This window comes from Notechis scutatus, chromosome 2, assembly GCF_049901735.1.
Source record: "Notechis scutatus isolate UNSWTSFEM ecotype Mainland chromosome 2, rNotScu1.2, whole genome shotgun sequence".
NCBI classification, from domain to species: domain Eukaryota; kingdom Metazoa; phylum Chordata; class Lepidosauria; order Squamata; family Elapidae; genus Notechis; species Notechis scutatus.
In genome coordinates this window covers 68,108,944-68,129,883 of record NC_142010.1, presented here as the reverse complement: position 1 = coordinate 68,129,883, position 20,940 = coordinate 68,108,944, and the positions used below count along the sequence as shown (strand labels likewise).

At 37.9% G+C, this 20,940-nt stretch overlaps 1 protein-coding gene across 3 annotated transcripts in view; it reads right to left on the bottom strand.

Moving 5' to 3' along the window:
* Positions 1-20,940, bottom strand: part of MST1R (macrophage stimulating 1 receptor) — a 62,374-nt gene that overhangs the window by 32,200 nt on the left and 9,234 nt on the right. For all 3 annotated transcript variants that reach the window (XM_087955006.1, XM_087955007.1, XM_087955005.1), the window contains 4 exons: positions 6,242-6,430; positions 5,395-5,520; positions 4,266-4,436; positions 399-577 (listed from right to left, as the gene is read on the bottom strand). In XM_087955006.1, coding sequence (XP_087811132.1) covers positions 399-577; positions 4,266-4,436; positions 5,395-5,520; positions 6,242-6,430 — 665 coding nt within the window. The remainder of the gene's footprint in view (positions 1-398; positions 578-4,265; positions 4,437-5,394; positions 5,521-6,241; positions 6,431-20,940) is intronic.

Below are 20,940 nucleotides of genomic sequence, written 5' to 3'. Positions count from 1 at the left end.
TCAAAATGAAAGCACACAACTGTTTCATTTGATGTCACAATGCACAGGTTGTCATTATGATATCCACACGGCTTGTGATGGATGCCACGCTACTAAACTCGACTCTGGCCCACTGACAGATGCTCCTTTGGGGAATTGACATAGAAATTTTAGAAAAGGGAAATGTGGATTCCCTGGATTCATTTTCCCTCCTGCCAAGCGAATAAGCTGTTTCATTGAGTAACAATACCCATCTCCATGTTTTATTCCACCACCACCACCCAGATTTCCCATGTTTGTATGCATGAAGTTAATTTGAAGAAATCCTTTTGTGAATGTTGATGTATGAGCATAGGTATGGGGCAGAGTTAGGCAGAAACTGAGTGGGGAGAAAGAAGGGAGGCAGATTTCCTTCTTACCGGTTTGCTAAGCTCTCGTCAAATAGCACCCAGCAGGTCCTCTCTCCTACTGTAATCGAGTAGTCCCCAGGGCTTGAGGGCAAGGCAGCAGTGCCAGAGAAATATGGATGAGACTGAAACCCCCTGCCACAGAGAGTCAGCTTGGTGCTGCCATGCAGAGGTGCGTTTCTGGGATGAAACTGGGAAAGCAAATAATAATTATCATCAAAATTCAGAATCAGAATAGAGCTGGAAGGGACCTTGGAGGTCTTCTAGTCCAGCCTCCTGCTCAAACAGGAAATCCTATACCATTTTGGACAAGTGACTGTCCAATCTCTTCTTAAAAACCTCCAGTGATGAAGCATCCACGTCTGAAGGCAAGCTGTTCCACTGGTTAATTGTCCTCACTGGTCTGCTTCTTGTTTCTGCTCTGCGTCGTTGATAATGACCAGAGCAGAAACAGCCCTAAAATCTCACTATCTCCTGCTGAAATGGTAAATATTATGCCTCAAACTCAGCCAGAAGCAGCAATCAAAAGGGCAGACATATTTCTGCACAGAGAAAACGTCCAAGGGAAATGACAAACTTTCTCCATATACCCTGTCTATCCAGTTGTTGTGAAAGCTGGGCTATGATGCAATTCATTGGAAGAAACTGTCGTTATCATTTGAAATGGCGTAAGCTTGTATTAGTAAAACAAAACAAAACCAGAAAGATTCAAGTTGATGCAGATAAAAATTGTGACCTAAGGCCATATCCCAGGTCGCTTTAATGACAGCTATGCATTTTTAAAGACAGGCTAGTATCAATGCTGCTGCAGATCAAACCAGCAAGAAATGACTCTGCAAAGGAACTGCCGATTAGTCATGGAACAGACTTTACACAAAGACATTTCTCTCCTGCCAGACATGCATGATTATCATCATAGCCCCACCTGAATTTGAATTCTATTGCTATATTCAACCTAGAACTAAGAAGAAATTTCCTGACAGCTAAAACAATTAATCAGTGGAACCACTTGCCTCCAGAAGTTGTGAACTCTCCAACACTGGAAGTTTTAAAGAAGAGATTGGACAACTATTTGTCTGAGGTGGTGTAGGTTTCCTGCCTGACCAAGGGGTTGGACTAGAAGACCTCTAAGATTCTTTCCAACTCCTCTGTTGTTCTGTTCTGTTCAAAATAAAATTATCAACTAAAATTTGGTTCCACATAAAACACTCATCTTTACTTTTATATAAAAAGTTAGCTGTACAAAGGAACAGAAAGAACAAATTCATATAATAGTTTTCTTTTTATCATTCTACTTTAAGAAATATACAAGTGATCTAGACATTTCAGTGGTTTCCTCTATTGCACAATTTAAATAATTTAGCTAATGGGCCCTTTGTGATTACTGTATGAGTATGGCAGTGGTTGGATTCAAATTATTTTACTACCGGTTCTGTGGGCATGGCTTGGTGGACATGGCATGGCTTGCTGGGCGTGGCAAGGAAAGGGTACTGTAAAATCTCTATTCCTTCCCCACTCCAGGGGGAAAGTTTCCACCGGTTCTCCGAACTACTCAAAATTTCCACTACTGGTTCTCCAGAACTGGTCAGAACCTGCTGAATACCACCTCTGCTGTATGGTATGTGAAGGTGAAAGTTTACCTGATTAAAGTTTGTTTAACTAAATATTAACTCATCTTATTACAGACTACAACTAATGGCACAGACAGATGAAGCTACAGAAAAGCTACTTGAAACAGCAAAAGCTGTATCCATGCAACAATCTTTTAGTGCACAATACCTCTCTGTTGCTGCAAAGCTTTTTGAAGTGAAAATTGCCTAGTTTCAAATAGCCACTAAGCCCTAATTTTTTTTTTGCACTTGGACAAACAGCAAATAAGAGAACAGTTGTAATTTCCTATTGCCTGCCAAGAAAAAGTAAACACCAAGAGTCATGCGTTTTTATGACTGCAATCCATTGGCAGCAATATTAATTTCTTATGTAATAGACAACTCATACAAGTTTGTAAAAGATGTAAAGATGATCTTCAGGATAAGCAGAGTTTATAGATGAAAATATATTATTCAAATGTCAAAGGACATATATGATTATGAAAAATTCCAAGAAGTTTCCATTTAAACTAGTACAAAGAATGCTGATTTCACAAATGAATTGATGGAATCTGAAGGGTCTGTAAATACCCAGGAAAAGGATTTTGGAAGTCAAAGTGGATTTTGTAATGAAGATGTCAATTTCATGTGTACCAGTTGTAAAAAGAACAAATTTCACTTCCCTAATTATAAGGAAAAAGTTGGAAAAAAGAAAAGTCAGTACTGTCATGGCCTTATAGAAATCTATGGTATGCTTATACTTGAGATACTGTATACAGTTCCAGTGGTGGCTGTTGAGAAATCTTGCAAAGGAGCTGGAAAAAGTGCAGAAGAGAGCAATCAGAATGACTGCTTGTCTTAAGAGGAGAGATTAGAGGGTTTGGGATTCTTTGGAAAAACATGGACTGAGTGGGAACATAACTGAAATTATACACTACTTAAAACATTAAGACCAGTGAAATTGATTAGAAGATTCAGAATAGACATGAAAAAGCTTTCCACCCTCAACGTTGTGCATAATTATTCATCCACAAGACATCAGGGATCGCCACTAACCTGGATGGCTTTGAAAGGAATTGGATACGTTCATGGAGGACAACTCTGTCAGGAGTTCAAGAGATCAATGTTGGCTTCAGGCTGTTGGCAGAGTACTTCCAAATGCTAGTTAGGATAGGAGAGGAATACATTATCTCTCCATCTCCTATCTATGAACATTCCAGAGGCAGGACCAGTGGTGGGATTCAAATTTTTTAACTACCGGTTCTGTGGGCATGGCTTGGTGAGTGTGGCAGGGGAAAGATACTGTAAAATCTCCAGTCAGAGCTGGTATTTGCCGGTTCTCCGAACTACATAAAATTTCTGCTACCGGTTCTCCAGAGCTAGTCAGAACCTGCTGAATACCACCTCTGGGCGGGACAAAGTTGGGCAGAACTTGGATTGGTTCTGTTGTATGTTCCATTGTGATATTAATAAAATCTTAATTTGTATTAAGCTTATTAATTTTTATACCTTACATTAATATACAGTCCATTACATTGGATTTCATACCTTACTGTTGGAAAACACCCAGCCAGACAAGAAGGAGGTATCAAGCAGGAAATTAGTCTTGAGTCATTGCACAGCCACAAGAGATCTAGGACTGACCTACAAAGCCCTTCACCAAGCTCCAAGGAACCTTATCTATCTGTTCCCAATGGAAGATAGGCAGTCTGGGAAATTAATGTCAGGCGAAGTGACCAGATCCACACATGTAGATTTCAAGCTAACTCCTGTATTACAGGAAGAACACAATCAAGCAGTTACCTTGAACTCTACACATGTGGATTGGTCACTTACATCTGACACATTATTTATTTTGTACCTTATATTTAGAGAAATAAATTCTCTCATTTGACAAAGTTACAGAAGTTCTACAATGTAGTAGAGCTAATTGTAGCAGAAGCAAAAGTGGAGGGAATACAGAAGGAAGATAAAGGTTCTTTATGATCTGAATCCCGATCACGATAAAGCAGAAAGAAGAAGGAAAGCAAAGTAAATAATCCAACATTTTAGCTGTGAAGTTCAAAAGGAAAGCATTTATCCAAAAACACAGGCATTGCAGCTCTCAGGATGTGTTTTATGACTTTAAAAAGACCATTTAACAAAAATGTTGAAGCAGACATTTAACAAGGAAATTAAATTGAAATAAATCCCGAATATCAAATAGCTTCATTAAGCATGGCTGTAATGGGTGCTAGTCACTATATTGGCATACTATTGCCCAATATCATATAGTGAGAAATTTGCATACATCAGTGAGGACTGGAGGGCAGCTTTCTTGGTTCCACCGTTTCTTGCATTCCCCCTGACGAGTACATGAATCTCCGCACCAGCCACATTCCATGAAACGCTCTGCTTTCAGGCAGCTAAGGCACGTTAGGAAATGGAGGCAGCCTGGACCAGTTTGGTTCACCCGGAATACCTGCAAAGTGAACAATCAATATCAAGATAAGTGACAAAAGGATTAACAGTCTTTCCCACAGCTCTAACTGGGGCTAATCTATGAAAATGTTTTTATATCTTTCATCAGCCATATTCCTAGAATGATTTATAGCAGGAAAAAAAATATTTAAAATGTAAATACAATGTACTTCCACAGAGGCATGCCTCAAATACGTATATATCTGGCATGCTCCCTGCCTATAGCTTGAATCAAAACAGCAGAGACATCAGCTCAAGATAGTCCAGGCTTCAGAAAAACTGGCCATGGGTTCTCTATAATCCTACCCAGGACACGGCTGAAAAATTAATTAGCAGATCTACAATGGAAATGGTTCTCTGTATTAAACTGTTTTGGGATCAGAGCAACACTTCAATACCTTGTGCCACTTCCAGTTCAGAAGATTTATCTCCAAAAACTTCCAATCTACTTCTAGAATGGCTAGTTTGGAAGGAGGTTTTGCATGGCTTGGAGGAAAATGGACTATTCTGGAATTCTCCGGGATGTTCCATCCTTTCTTTAACCAGATGAACTTCATTCCAGTTTAGTATTTGCAAATTCAATCATTATGATCCTGAGATGGAAGGCACCTTCTATCTTAATGTAACAAACAAGGTCCTTTTCTTTCTGAAAAGCTCACATTAAACAGGGCAGCAACAACAGCAACAACAAAAGCTCAAGAGTAGATTCAGGATAAGAGATTTTCCTGAACTACATTCTGAACTAGTACAGAAAAATCTATGTCAATAGGTTTTGCTGAACTTGCATATTAGGCACTGAATCTAGACACCAACAGCCTTTGATATTTGCTTGTAATGAAAAATCGATGCATCTTCTGAATAATCCTTCTCCTCCCAGAAATAAAAGGATCAATAATCCTACATGGTATGTCTCAGTCCAAAGCAGACTCCGCCTCCCTTGAGAACTCAACATGCCTCACCTCATTTCCTGTGGCAAAGAACAAAGAGTGATGCAGCTTGCCAATTCCTCCCAGCACTGGCAGTTTCTCTCCCAAAGAGAAGTTGGCCATTTCAGCCTTGTAGAAACTGGATCCATCAAGAACCATCTAGGAATACACATGTACGCACACACAGAATTGTGATTATAAAAGAATGTTGTGACTACATTTCCAAATTTATTTATGATCTCTGTTCAGAGAAGCATGGGAAACCGAACATTTCACTTCCTGTCACTACAAATCTGATTTCCAACAACTCCAACTGAATTGCTACCCTGTTTCTCCAACAATACGGCCTCCCCCAATAGGAAGTCCCAGCATGTTTTATAGGCATGAAATGAAATTAAGCCCCTCCCCCCAAATTAAGGCCTATATTAAAACATGCGAAATGGGGGGGAATGGTGGGGGGGCTTGCCGTTAGGAAGTACTTTTGTTGCACACCCGGATATGGGGCTGCCTGCGTTGACTCCAATATGAAGTGCCCCACCAATGCCGAGGTCAACATCCAAGCCGTCACTGCCCGCCTGCCCGAAGATGCAAGGGGGGGGAATTAAGTCACCCCCGAAAAGACGGCCTAGCCATTTTTTCGGGGCTCAAAAAAAAATAAGACCCGGCCTTATTATATGAGAAACACGGTAGCAACCATTTTCCATGCTTTTAATAATTTAGTTTTTCTGATCCATGAAGAATTCAATTCAATAGTAACTTCTGAAAAGACTATAGAGACCACAAACTAGGATCAACCTGGAATTTTCAGATTGTGTACTTCTAATATAAACATTTGAGGTATATTTATTGTATATGGCAAAGAGCTATAGCTGTAACTAACCTGTAAAACACGTCCTTCAGATGTGCCTAAATGAGCCACAGTAAGCCCCCCTATTGCAGTTACAAAGATAGAGGTCAGCAATACATCAAACATATGTCCTTGCAGGAGGTCCAATTTGAAACCACTCATAGCAATAAAAGTAGGCTTGTTCTCGCAGCTGATGTCCACCACTGGGCCTGAGAGATTCATCTGTCATGACAAAGATAAGAAAAGAGTTCAACCACCAAAGAAAGACGCCAAGAGGGTGTGAGAATCAGGGTCTTATGTGAAAGAAGGACACCTTCTGGATATGGAATTCTGATCATGTTATCTATTTTATTTATTATACTCCAGTGCCATTTCTGTAAAGGCTAGACAAGGTACAAGCACTTGAACTTCTAATTATTCCAGAAGGCTGCACCAGTGAGGAAATAATAAAGATCAAGTCTGTATTTTTTTCAAATTGGATTTTGTGGAAGCACAGGGTTCCACAATCACTTGAACAGATTCCACGAGAGACTAAAAACAACTTAAAATGTACCAGTCTTGCATGCATTTTCAGTCATCTGCTCCCACCCCAGTATTGCTCTTCCCATTTCACTGGCTGTACATAATCGGTCTTTGCAAGCACTCCATACAAGAGGAACTGGCTAGTTCTCTCTAACAATCAGTCAAAACTTGTCTTCCCAAGATCTTATTTTCTTCTGTCTAATTATGTTTGATTCTTGGAGACTGCCCGGATAAATCCCTGCAGTTCTCGTCCCAAGTACACACACCCAAAACTCAACTTCCTGCCTACCTGCCCCACCACCAGTTCTAACAAACATCTCTCTAGGTAGCCCCTGCTTTTCAAAAAGCAGCTGAGAGACTTGAAAGCAGAGAAAGATGCAAATCTGTTAGGAGTTTCTAACTTGCTTAGCAGCACAACAGCAGTCATGGTGAAACCCTCTGTCCCTTTCGGCATTCAACATTGTAGTTTATATTTGCATGAATACATGTGCATGTCCCTAAAAGGTCTCCTTAATTATCAAGATGGCATCCTGTGCTAATCTATTTAGGATTAGTTCTATTGAGCTGGGCAGGAATTAATAAAGAAATTTAGAGCTGCACTGCTTGGCTACAGTTCATATGGGCCTCTACATTTTTTGGAATGGGAGTTTCTTTGAAGTAAACATACATGAGAATTTTGCTTACAGTACACAGGAAGGCAAATATAACTAAGCTGGACTGAAGTGGCTTCAGCCAGGCATTCATAATGGAAAAATAATCCATGGTATTAATACCTTTCCCATATTTATGCCTGCTAACACATGATTATTATTATTATTATTTTTTATTAGCTCTAAAAATATTTAGACATGAATCATTAAAACTGGTACAACTGCAGACAGAAACACACATACACACCCCAGTGAAAAAATAGTAAATGCTAAACGAATTCTAATGCTGTCGGCATTGCTGCTGCTTCTCATGGGACAAATTTTCAGAAAAGATGTTCAAGCAGAAGAAACAGAAATATGACCAAAGCTTTATCAATTTTGATTTTATATAGTCCGGCAGGAAAGGTGAATCAAATGTACCATGTATTGAAAATGTGCAAGTACAAGCAAAATTATAAATATATCTGGAAATCAAACATTCCCAAGGTAAAGGTCCAGCGCAGAGGTGGTATTCAGCAGGTTCTGATCAGTTCTGGAGAACCGGTAGCAGAAATTTTGAGTAGTTTGGAGAACTGGCACATGCCACCTCTGACTGGAGATTTTACAATCCTGCCACTCCCACAGAACTGGTGCTACAAAAATTTGAATCCCACCACTGGTCCAGCGTATTTAAAAAGCAAATATGCAGAACTCTGTTAAAAAACAGCATTGTATACATTTTTGTGTTAAGAACATGAAAAATGCCCAAAACATCGACTTGTTTGGTTAAATATTAAGCTTCTGATTTAAGTCTTATTTTTGTGCACTGTAAATGTTAATTTTGCATTTGCAATAAATACCTACTTCTCATTCTATGGCCATTTTTCTATCACTAATGCTGTAAACAGGGGCTACAGAATTTTTTTCTTAATAGCTTCCATGTCCCACAATTTTTTTTTTGCATTTTGCTATCCTCATAGGTCCAAAAAATGTTGACAAATGAAGAAACTATCACTTTTAGATGAGCATGACGGTATCATTAATCTATGGCAATGCTGAGTGAAATAACTGGGAAGTTCATAAGCATTTAAACTGGACTGCCACTGATTATCCACTTTTTTTTAACCTGTTTGGGGCTTCGTTTAACCCTTATCTCAGAAAGTATATCTTACAGACCAATTAAAAAAACCGTCTCTGCTCTTAGATTTACAGTCTAAAAGGATGTCACACATTCATACACCCAAGAGTGTGAAAAATTCCTGTTTACTATAGCCTGGTATTGTTAAATGTGCTAACCACCAATTTGGTTTAATAACTGCTCAGCTAAGTTCACATAACCTATTAAGTCATAAAATCCTAATGGTATCAAATCATACTGAATTGACTCACACAGCATGCTAAATCAATTCCAAATCACCAAGAAAATACAGTGTGGCTTAGCACAATTGTGAGAACCCAATCGGTGTCTATGTTACTGAAATCAGCTACGTGAAATAAAGACTTATTATACTCTCTCTGGTCAAAGAACATGCCAAACATAGCCAGATCACAATCTGCCTGAAGCAATGTCCCAGAGGCTGAATCTTCTATGACTCAGACTTATACTAAACAATACTGAAATAATCACCTGGGAGAAGTTGATGAGATCATCTACTGTGAATTCCCCTCTTTGGGACCTACACCACATCTGCCCAAATAATTTCTCTGTAGAAACTGGGATTCCCCACCTTCCACCCCCTTTAAGTGGCTGCCAAAGCTGTGATGCCTCATGGAAGCTTCTTTATAAACTACACTGATCAAATATCCTCAGTGACCATTACAGTCAGTCAGTTTATATTTCCTTTGACAACTCCTGCTTCCTCTTCCTTTCACTCTTTAAGAAAAGTACTTGGTAGGAAATTACCAAGTAGATTGAATTTTTTGCCTTGCTTGTGAAATGTACTTGATTGTTAGGTGTACTGATTCTCCTGATTTTTCAACTCAGAAAAAAGTTCCTATCCTAATATTCACAATCTTCACGTGTTCAGACAAGAGGATTGTTAGCTGTTATTTCTCACAAAAGCAGTGGTGCTATAGATCTCCTTGAAATATACAATCTGGTGTTCGGATTTAGCAACCTTAGCAGGTTTGTGCCAAAATATTTTGCAAATATTATTTTGCAAATATTTTTCTTAGTTATGCAGTCGATAGTTTCAAAAACGCTGCTAATCATGGCCCAGGGACATTTTCTTCATTGTGCATTTTCTTATGCAGCTAAAGCAAACACTGATTTCAGTCTTCCACCTTATTCCTGGATTAATATTTGTCATTCCTAGCACAAAAAAATAATCAGAAGCAGGCAACCCAGCTTACTTTAGCATGCCTGTAAACCTTTAAGCACACCAACAAGAGATCAGGCAGTTATTGGATGCACAGTATGCAAACCTTAAAAGTTTTTTTTAAAAGTTATGCAAGGTTCTATTATGAAATTGAAAAGATAACTGAATTTCATTCAGATTTATGTGATACAAGGATCAAAGCAAAGAGTAATACATCCAACCTGGAAAAGGTGAAAAGTTCAGCCATCCAGTAAAGAGGGAAATACACAGTACAGAGAGCAGATAAATGACAAATAGGATATGGCACTGTGTTAATGAAAAACAGAAATTGCAAAAGTATCCCATGATGGCCATTATTTAAACGTAACAGAAGCCACAGTTTCCTACTATAGGAAGTAGCCAGGGCAAGCCTCTGGGGTTTTGACATTCCTGTTCCGCCGGTTGAGCCCTCCTGTTTCATATCCATAAAAAGAACTCTAAAAGCATCCGCTGCTACATTTAAATTAAGCACAGTTCTTCATGGTGCACAAATATTGGCATGAGTAGTTTAAGCCGGGGCTGTATAAACCATGGTTTCTTTAACTCAGGTTTTCCCAAATCACGATCTGTTGTGGAAAAAGACCCAAATGCCTCCAACTTCATTTACATTGGAGGATGAATAAAGGGGATAGAATGTGCACTGCTCCTAGGCTTGTTGGAACATACTAATAATTACTTCACCAGCATTTTCTGTTATGGTTGAATCATTGAACCGGAAGGTATGTGTTCTGAATCGTTCTTTGATTTGTTTCACACCCACTTGCCTTCTGGGTTTTTGTTTTGTTTTTCATAGTACATATTAATAATTACTTCACCAGCATTTTCTGTTATGGTTGAATCATTAGGTGGACATGAATTTTCAGATGGTCTGCAAAAAAGTCCCTAATCTGTCAGAGCCACTAGTTTTTTATCCCTGTTTTCCCCCACAGTAGAAACAGAAAGGTTCCTTCCTGTGCATCTGATTTCATTTTTCTTTAAAAAAAAAAAGAAAGCTATGCTTTGGACAAAACCTTAGGCAAGAAAAAGTTTTTTGGGCTTCTTTATCCAATATTACAACAGACTATATCAAAGTTTCATATGAATGGAATCATTTCAGGACAAAGGTATTTCAATATTTACTCTAATATCTTATCTCACTACAGCACCTAAATAGCATGAGGCAGTCATGTTAAAAATGACTAAAAATTAGGTGAATCATTTGATGTTTTGATAAGGTTGCCTTGCGAAAGTATTATACAGGTAGTCCTTGACTTGCAACAGTTCATTTAGCGACTGTTCAAAGTTACGGCACTGAAAACAGTGACTTATGACCGTTTTTCACACTTACAACCATTGCAGCATTCCCAAGGTCACGTGACCAAAATTCAGCTGCTTGGCAACTGACTCATATTTATGACGGTTGCATGTGATCTCCTTTTGTGACCTTCTGACAAGCAAAGTCAATGGGGAATCTAGGTTCACTTAACAGCCGTGTTACTAACTTAACAACTGCAGTGATTCACTTAACAACTGTGGCATGAAAAGCCGTAAAATGGGGCAAAAATTCACTTAACTGCCTCACTTAGCAACATAAATTTTGGGCCTCAATTGTGGCGGTAAGTCAAAGAAAGTTATTTGTGAAAACCTTGGCTTTCCAAGTGCGCTTCTTAGAGTATCCTCTGCTAGAGATCATTTCACCTACGTGCTCAGAAGAAGGAAGGTAGGTAAAGTTACTTTTGGCCATGCTGCCTTTAGTGATATAAGCCCAGCTCTGTTGATTCAATGGCCTCACCTTTTTCTTTGGCTTCCGGAAGGTATGTGTTCTGAATCGTTCTTTGATTTGTTTCACACCCACTTGCCTTCTGGGTTTTTGTTTTGTTTTTCCTGTTACCAATTCTAATGACTCAGAATTGATTGCCTGGCAGAGGCCGTTCATATGGAGGAGCCAGCAAACTCTCTCTTCCTCTAGAATTTCTTCAAAATATAAGGAGTCAGCAAGCGCCTGCTTGATAATCTGGACTCTACAAAAGAAACACTGAATCTGACCCTTGCAAAGAAAGGGCCCCTCAGCTTCACTAATAGCTCTCAGACAGTCCTCCAGAAAGGGGTGGGGGAAGAAATGTGGGCTTGAATAGGCCTGAATACTTCAGCACATGTTGCAACATATGCATGTTCGGCACATTTTGCAACATATGCACGTTCAGCACATGTTGCAACATATGCATGTTCAGCACATGTTGCAACATACGATATGCACTGCATATCGGACATTAATACAATTGAGAGAGTCCAGAGATATTTCACGAGAAGAATCCTCCACTCTTCTGCTTGCAACGGAATACCTTATACCACCAGACTTGAAATTTTAGGCTTAGACAACTTAGAACTAGACCGCCTTCAGTCTGACCTAAGCGTAAAATTATCTGATACAATGCCCTACCTGTCAATGACTATTTCAGCTTCAACCACAACAATACACAGGCATACAATAGATACAAATTTAAGGTAAACCGTTCCAAACTAGATTGCAGAAAATACGACTTCAGCAACAGAGTTGTCAATGCCTGGAATGCACTGCCTGATTCTGTGGTTTCTTCCCCAAACCCCCAAAACTTTAACCTTAGACTGTCTACTGTTGACCTCACCCCAAGAAGTCTGTAAGGGGCGGGCATAAGCACACCAACGTGCCTACTGTCCCGGTCCTAATGTTCCCTTTTATTTGTATCCATTTCATGTAATCATAATCAAGTTCTAATTATATCTGTTATCTAATACATACTTGACAAATAAAATAAAATAAAAAAATAAATAAAACATGAGTTTTGCACATCTCAGAATGGCAGCAGTAACCATGAAGGCAAAAGGAATTGGGTGGGTCAAAGAGGACATATCATGCTATCGCTCTTCTTGCAGAATGACTTATCTTGTAACAGCCTTCCTGACTCTTCACATTCATGCAGCTAGACATCTTTTTTCTCCTCACCTGTAAAACTTGCTGCTGCATTTCTTTACCCACAAACTGGCTTATGCCACTGCCCCCTTCTATGTGATTGTTATTTTGGGGTCTCATTCACACATTGTGCTAAGCTGGAATATGTTGTCCTTGTTGACATGTAGAGTATATCCAACCAATTGAAGCTTTTTCATCAAACCATGATTAAGACTGGTCTAGCACATAAGATTGTATTGTGATATTTGTAATAGAAATAACTTTAGAAAATTGGAAACAACATATGATTAGAATTAGGGATAAAATAGTGTAATTTAGTGAAATGTTTGTGAATAAAATAAATGAAATAAAATAAATGAGAAAATTGAATTAGGAAGGAACAGGAACATTTTAATTAGTCAATGTTTTATAAAATATAAGTGAAGGGGGGGGGAATTAACTATGGAAAGTTTATAATTGTTCCCATAGAAATATGATATTTAATTGAAAAGCAACGTGAAAAATATTAAGACTTTAATGAATATTAATATTAATGATAGAATTGAATTGGAATGGAATGTTGTTTTAATTATATACATTTATAATTTTTTTCTTTTTTTCTTTTTCAAGAATACAGTGTGTAGTTTAAGAATGTACCAAGCAGAATCCGAATGGAAGTTGTTAGGGATATACACCCTAGCAGAACGTGCAACGGTAGTCAGTCAGGCAGGCAGATATGTGAGATAAACGTTGTTGTAGCTTACACTCAGTAAATCAGATACACTGTGCCAGTTAAATAGTTTTTTATTCCAGTAAGAGTTATAGCATAGTCAAACAGTCCATATATCATACACTTAGTTCAGTCCGTCTGGGGATTATCCATTAGCAAAGTCCAGTGTCAAAAAAGAGGTCAGTAAACTTACAAATAATCAGTCCAGTAATATATCTCTTTTTGCAGTAGAGATATGAAGAAAATCAAACCTCTTTTCTTCATTCAGCAATAGCAGGGAAAACACGCAGTTATCACCATCAATCCATCATTGTCAGCAATCCAGTAAAAGCCAGCAAACAGTGAGCTCTCTTGCTCCCTCTTATGGTGTTTTTACAACCGCACCCAAAATACATGTTTTACATTTAAAGTGACACACACAATCATAGTCTATATATATTATTTTACCCAAACTAAGTTAGGTAACCATGTTATTCCTAACATTCTCCCCTTTTGGGTAATATAATAACATATATATCTATTTACAACTTTAACCCATAGTTTTCACAACTTTCCTTGTGCTTTACTGCACCTTGGGCTTTTGTAAACTGATCAGCAAAATTTTCTTCAGTCATGCAATATTCCAGTCTTATTAAACCATTTTTTACAGATTGTCTTACATTCAGATATCTAAGATCAGTATGCTTAGATCTCGTTTTTACAGCAATATTTGTAGCCAACCGTATGGCTGCTTGATTGTCCTATAAACCAGGGCCCAACCCGCGGACGGCGCCGGGACAGCCCCGGGCCTGGTTTGGGGCCTTTTGGAGGCCCGGAGCTTCCGGCCACCGCCTCACAAGCCCCGGAGCTCCGGGAGCCACCCCGAAAGCCACCGAGCGCCATTGAGAAGGCCCGGAGGCACCGGCACATAAACCAAGCCCGGCCAAGGGTGGGGATACCGCAAAAAGGGGGGGACCTGCTATAAACTACAATGGCATCATTAACAGTTATTCCCATATCTAATAACAACTGTTTATACAGAATTAAATCAGTACATAATAAAGATAGACATGAAAATTCTGCTTCCATTGTGGACATACTTATGTGTTGCTGTCTAATTGACCTCCAACCAATCAGTGCTTTACCTAATAGTATAGCCATACCTGAAGTTGATTTCCTAGTGTTTATGTCTGTTGCAAAACTTGCATCAGCATATGCACTTAAAATCAAATCATCTTTTGGCTCCAAATACAATGCATAGTGCATTGTCTTTTTAAGATACCTTAATATACGCTTTAGAGCTTGCCAGTGACGTTCAGTGGGTTCAGCGTTAAATCTTGCCAATTGATTAACGCCATATGCAATGTCTGGCCTTGACCAATTACTAATATAAGATAAACTACCAATTAATGACTGATAAATAGTCTTATCGAATTTTGAACTTTGAGCATCAGTTTGGCAAAATTCCTGACTCATTGGAGTTTTTGCCGGCTTACAAAGTTCCATTTTATACGTTTTTAGCAATTGGTAAATTTTATCTTCTTGAGATATCTTAAAGCCACTTTGGTTTTGTTTATTGTCAATCCTAAATACTGTCTTATCTCTCCTAATTGCTTTAATTTTATCCTCTTACCTAATAATATTATTTCAGTAGCTTCATTATTAGTCTTTGTAATTAAAGCAATATAATCTGTAAACAACAATGATACTGTTCCATTAGTCTCTCTCTTAAATAAACACGGATCAGCTAAACCTGCTGATAAACCCTATATCGTTTAACTCTTTAACAATATATTGGTTCCATTCATAACCAGATTGCTTTAATCCATAGAGACTCTTTTTAAGTTTCCAACAGTCATTATTAGTTTTATTATCCTTAATACCTACTGGTTTCCTTAAATATATAGTGTGCTGCAATGGTGCATGCAGATAGGCAGTTTCTACATCTAAATGATTTATGATATAGTTTTTCTTAGCTGCCCACACTAAAGCTGCTCTCAAGGTTGTTGCCTTTAAATTTGGTGCAAATACCTCATCATAATCATATGCAGTTTGATTAAATCCTTGAGCTACCAACCTAGCCTTATGGGTAACAGTCCCATTTTTACCAGTTTTTAATTTAAATATTCATTTGCAGCCAATGGACTTTTCACCTGGAGGTAATTTGGCATTTTCATAAACTTTCATTTCCTTTAATGAATTTAGTTCCTTCTCCATTGCCTTATGCCAATTTTCCTGTTCTTTTGCAGGATACATCCTAAGTTCTTCAACAGTAGTTGGAACTTTACTAACTTGGCAAACTACACTTGCTTGGTACCTGTCAGGTGGTCTGGTTACACGTGTTGAACATCTAGGTATTACAGGGCTTACAGGTGGACTTTCATGTACTACCTGTTCCTGGTTATCTATTTCTTCCTGTTCAACTATTTCTTCATCTTCTGGTCCTATGTGCTCTTCCTGTACTTCCTCTTTAATTGTACTCTTATTACTGATATGTGTTTTTGGTCTTTTGTAGGTTTCTATAATTACTTCCTTACTTGAATCTTGCTCCAGTTTTTCCCATCCTACATGTTCCAGGAATTGTGCACTAGCACTACAGTAAACTCTAGATGTACCTTTTCCCCAGAATCTGTATGATTTGTGATTAGATTCATAACCTACAAAGAATAACCTTTTAGCCCTATGCTGCCCCTTTTTTCTCAGTTGTGTAGGGATATGCACCCATGCTGGTGCTCCAAATGTGTGCATGTAGCTTAGGTCAGGTTTTCTGCCATGCCACCGTGTGAATGGTAATTCACCAGTTGTTGAATTAACAACATTATTCAATATATGATTACCACACATTATTGCTCCTCCCCACAAAGTTTCAGGTAATCCTGAATCCGACAGCATAGTACGAGCCATTGCTTGTAATGTTTGGCCTCGTCTTTCTATAAAGGCATTATGTTGTGGCCTATATGGTGCAGACTTTTTATGTTCAACACCTGCCATCTTCAGTCTGTTTTGGAATTTATTGTTTATAAATTCTGTACCATTATCAGTTACAAGAGTTACTAATTTCCTTTTAGTTTTTCTTTCTGCAAATTTAAGCCAATTAAAGAAATTTTGATATGTTTCCGTTTTGTTCTTCATTAAATAACAGAAACCATATCTGGAATAATGGTCCATTATACTTAATATATAACGGGCACCTCCCACACTTGGTTTTTTAGGACCTATAATATCAGCAAATACGACCTCTAGAGGTTCCTTTGTTTTAAATCCATTAATTCTATTTGCAGGTATTACCTTGCTTTTTTCTTGACTACAAGCATTGCAGTGCAAATACTTACTGCAAGGCTTCAGTTTTATACCTTTAGATAGTTCAACCATTTGTTTAAGCATTTTAAAATTTATATGCCCTAAAAGTCTGTGTAACAAATGTATGCATTCATCATGAGGTTTAATGTTATTATAAACTGTGTTAGCTACCTCTAATGAATTATCATTTAACACATACAATTCACCTTTTAAAGTTGTAGTCACTTTTTTACCTTCTTTTTCTATTATGCAATTTTCTCCCCTAAAGGTAATTACATAACCTAGTTTAACCAAAACTCTAACCGAAAGCAAATTAAACTTAAGTTGTGGTACATATAACATTTTTACATTTTCTTTTATGCAAGAACAATATGCTATACCTTCACCTTTAGCTTTCAGTTTCCAGCCATTAGCTAACGATATCTGCTGTGAACTTGTGGACATCTTAACAAATCTTTTCTTATCTTTCGTTATGCAGTGCGATGCTCCACTATCTACAACCCATAAATTATTATTCACAGTTTCGTTGCTATACATGGCTAACTCAAAACATTTTTTATCCTTTTTATGCCTTTTAGCATTCTGGCTGGCATTTTGGCTTTTGGCTTTCTTGCAGAATCTAGCCAAATGTCCTTTTCCTCCACAATTAAAACATTTTCTAATTGTATAGGCTGACGAAGATATTTTCTCTTCTTCACATTGTGGTTGTTTTTCCCTTCTGAGTTGATCCCTTTCAAGCCTTCTCCTGGCTTCTTCAATTAATCTGCCAGTAATATCAGTTAATGTAAGATTATCTTTTGGCAGAACTTCAAGTGAAGTTACGTAGTCATCGTAGCTCTCATTTAAAGAAGACAAAATTATATAAACCTGATGCAGTTCTGTGAAGATAAGTTCTTTTTCATGCAGTTCCTGAAAAATTCTCTTCATAGTGTTTATATGACTCAGCATGTCTCCATTCTTTTGAAGATGTGTTCTAAACAGCTTTTGTGTAAGATTTATATGTGCTCCTACACTGTCTCGAGCATAAATCTTCTTTAAATTCTCCCAACATTTTGCAGCTGTTTCTTCTCCACGAATATGGACAAGCTGCTGGTCACAGAGTGTCAGTCATATTATACAGAGAGCTTGCTCATTCTTCAGTTGATATTCTTGTATTTTCTGGGCATCATCCTCATCCTCCGGATCCCATGCATCTACCTCTGGTGGGTTTTGTATTATATTCCACAAACCTTCTCTGCGTAGAAGTAGGCTGCATTTCATAGACCATGAAACATAGTTTGTTCCATCCAGTTTGGATATTAGAGACAAACTTTGTAAATCGACTTGTGCCATCTTTTTCTGGATATTAAACTATAATTAATAAAACACAGCTGTCTGTTTACAGTATTGTGTAACTACACAAACTCTCACTTTATATAAGCCTGTTATATCCTGGTTAGTCTGACTGTGCAGTCTGGGCCCATAACCAGTGTTAGGGATATACACCCTAGCAGAACGTGCAACGGTAGTCAGGCAGGCAGGCAGATATGTGAGATAAACGTTGTTGTAGCTTACACTCAGTAAATCAGATACACTGTGCCAGTTAAATAGTTTTTTATTCCAGTAAGAGTTATAGCATAGTCAAACAGTCCATATATCATACACTTAGTTCAGTCCGTCCGGGGATTATCCATTAGCAAAGTCCAGTGTCGAAAAAGGTCAGTAAACTTACAAATAATCAGTCCAGTAATATATCTCTTTTTGCAGTAGAGATATGAAGAAAATCAAACCTCTTTTCTTCGTTCAGCAATAGCAGGGAAAACACGCAGTTATCACCATCAATCCATTATTGTCAGCAATCCAGTAAAAGCCAGCAAACAGTGAGCTCTCTTGCTCCCTCTTATGGTGTTTTTACAACCGCACCCAAAATACATGTTTTACATTTAAAGTGACACACACAATCATAGTCTATATATATTATTTTACCCAAACTAAGTTGGGTAACCATGTTATTCCTAACAGAAGTTATGTATTATATTGAGTGTTACAACTTTAGGTGAAAGATAAGGCGTCATACTCCAATCAGTAACTACAGAAGAAATTTTGTTTAATGAGAAAAGATAATAGACAATTGAAACAGGACAGACAAAAAATATAAATACAATGATTTGAATTGAGATGAAATAAATAAAATAAAATTGAGAAAATTAAAAGAGGGGAGAAGCTATGCAGAAAATGTAAAATAGTAATAAGATATGGAATAGAATATAAAAATGAGCATGAACCTGAATTTGCGTCTGTACAAAGAAATGTAACCCGAGATTATGCTGCTTTCAAAAAAGATGTTTTATTTGTATTTTTTTCTTTTTGTGAAAACTCAAATAAAATTTACAAAAAAAGAAAAAGAAAAAAAGACTGGCCTAGCACACTGAAAGTTCAGTCTCCGTTTCCCTTTTGGCTCTTCCATACCACATCACATTTTCTATTTTTAGGCTTCTGTTGTTTTCCTAGAAAGGTGCTGTTTTCAATTAATTGATAACTTTGGTTGCCTTTTATTGTATCTTTTGCCTATTCTACTGGGTGCTTCTAAATCTTGGTTTCTGTTGTTATCAGTTGAAATAGATTCTTAGTTTCTTGTCAAAATCCGTTTAAATTATTAGGATCAGGAGCTTTTGAAGCACCTAGTAAGAATGACGATGCTGCAAACCTATATGAGGTCACTGCTGTTCTTCCTTCAAAAACTAAATCCAAACCTATTTTGTTTTACTATAAGAGTTGCAAATATTTGCAACTCTAACAATACACCATTTATATAGGCAAATCTTCTTCAGATATGGAGCTTCCCTCTGGGGGGAGGACTCATCAAACGAGTAAAGATATATCATTGTAAGATCACAAGAATTTTGCTAGTGAACTAGTAAGTGTTGGGAATAATACATTTTTAGTATATTTCTAAAAACAGATCCAAATGTTTTTGTGAATCATGGCATGTGGTCTGGTTATTTACAGGACCGATTTTCCCTAAGAATATCTGCCTGTCCTGCTAGATTGAATAGATTAGGCCAGGCTGGTTCCAGATTCCTTCCCTGAAATCCTGCCACGTAGTGTGGAAAGGGAACTTCACGAGGACAGTGGTGACACTCAAGCAGGAAAAGCCCGAGGGGAACATCAGGCCAGCCATAGAACAAACTTGCATAGGAAAAGAAATTTAATAAAAAGTATTGAAAGGAGCCCCCAGACAAAAGCCAAGTAGTTAAGAAAGCTAGGGAAACAAGGAAAAGAAAACCCTTACAGGCCCAATCAGCAAAACAAAACAGACAGAAGACACAGAATAATTTACATAGGAAACAGACAGGAGATTGCTAGGAAACAAATAGAAAAACCCATTTTAAAGGTAAAATTGATTAAGAAAGAACCGATAAGGCAATCAAGCCGCCCGCAGAGTTATTTTCCACACCTTGCTAAGTATGCCTTCCGCGAAAATTAAACTCTGACAGGATTTTAATATCTAAACATTAAACACTAAACGTACATTCACACACAAAGGGAGGAAAAAGGTATAAAGAACTAGGAATTCACCATTCAAAGTTAGCTAGCTAGCCCGGGAACGCAGACTTCTTGCTGTCTCTTGCCTTCCTGAAAAAAATAAAACACTCAGCTCTCAAGCAGTTTGTCTGAATCCTTGCATTGGAGTTCTCCCAGCTGGAAAAAAAAACCGAATCCTCAGAAGAAAGGCATTTTCCAGCCTTTTAACAGTAGTGTGATCTTGGAAGTGTGCTTTTTCCATGGTTGACTCTAACTTCCCCCAGTGATTTTGTAGATACGCACCCTTTTAGCCTTTCAGAAGGCCATCAAGATCTGGGTTTTTACTGAGAGACTGCAGTAGGATAGAATAGAATGGAAAGACTAGAATGTGATTAACTTGAGCTTTCTGCAGGGCATCCTGAGAATATGAATAAGCATAGAATTTTTTATTTTTATTTAATTGCTTTACTGTTTTATAGTTGTTTTACAGCTACCGGTTTTGTTGTTGTTGTGAGCAACCTAGAGTTGTTTAAGATAGGCAGATATATACATCTTTTAAATAAATAAAATGGGTAATCCTTGCTCAAACAACAGCTACTATCTGTGAATACACGAATGGAAGATTCTCCCTCTATTTACTGAGTGTAGATAAGTAGATGGAGAAGTTCATTGATCTTAAATGCCAAGTCTCAACAGCTGCACTCTTGCTGCCAATACAGACCCAAACTTCTAGTTCCAGGCTGCTTTGACATCAGGCTGTCCTTTCTCACCATGTCAGGCAGCTGCCAAATTAGCTAACTGGC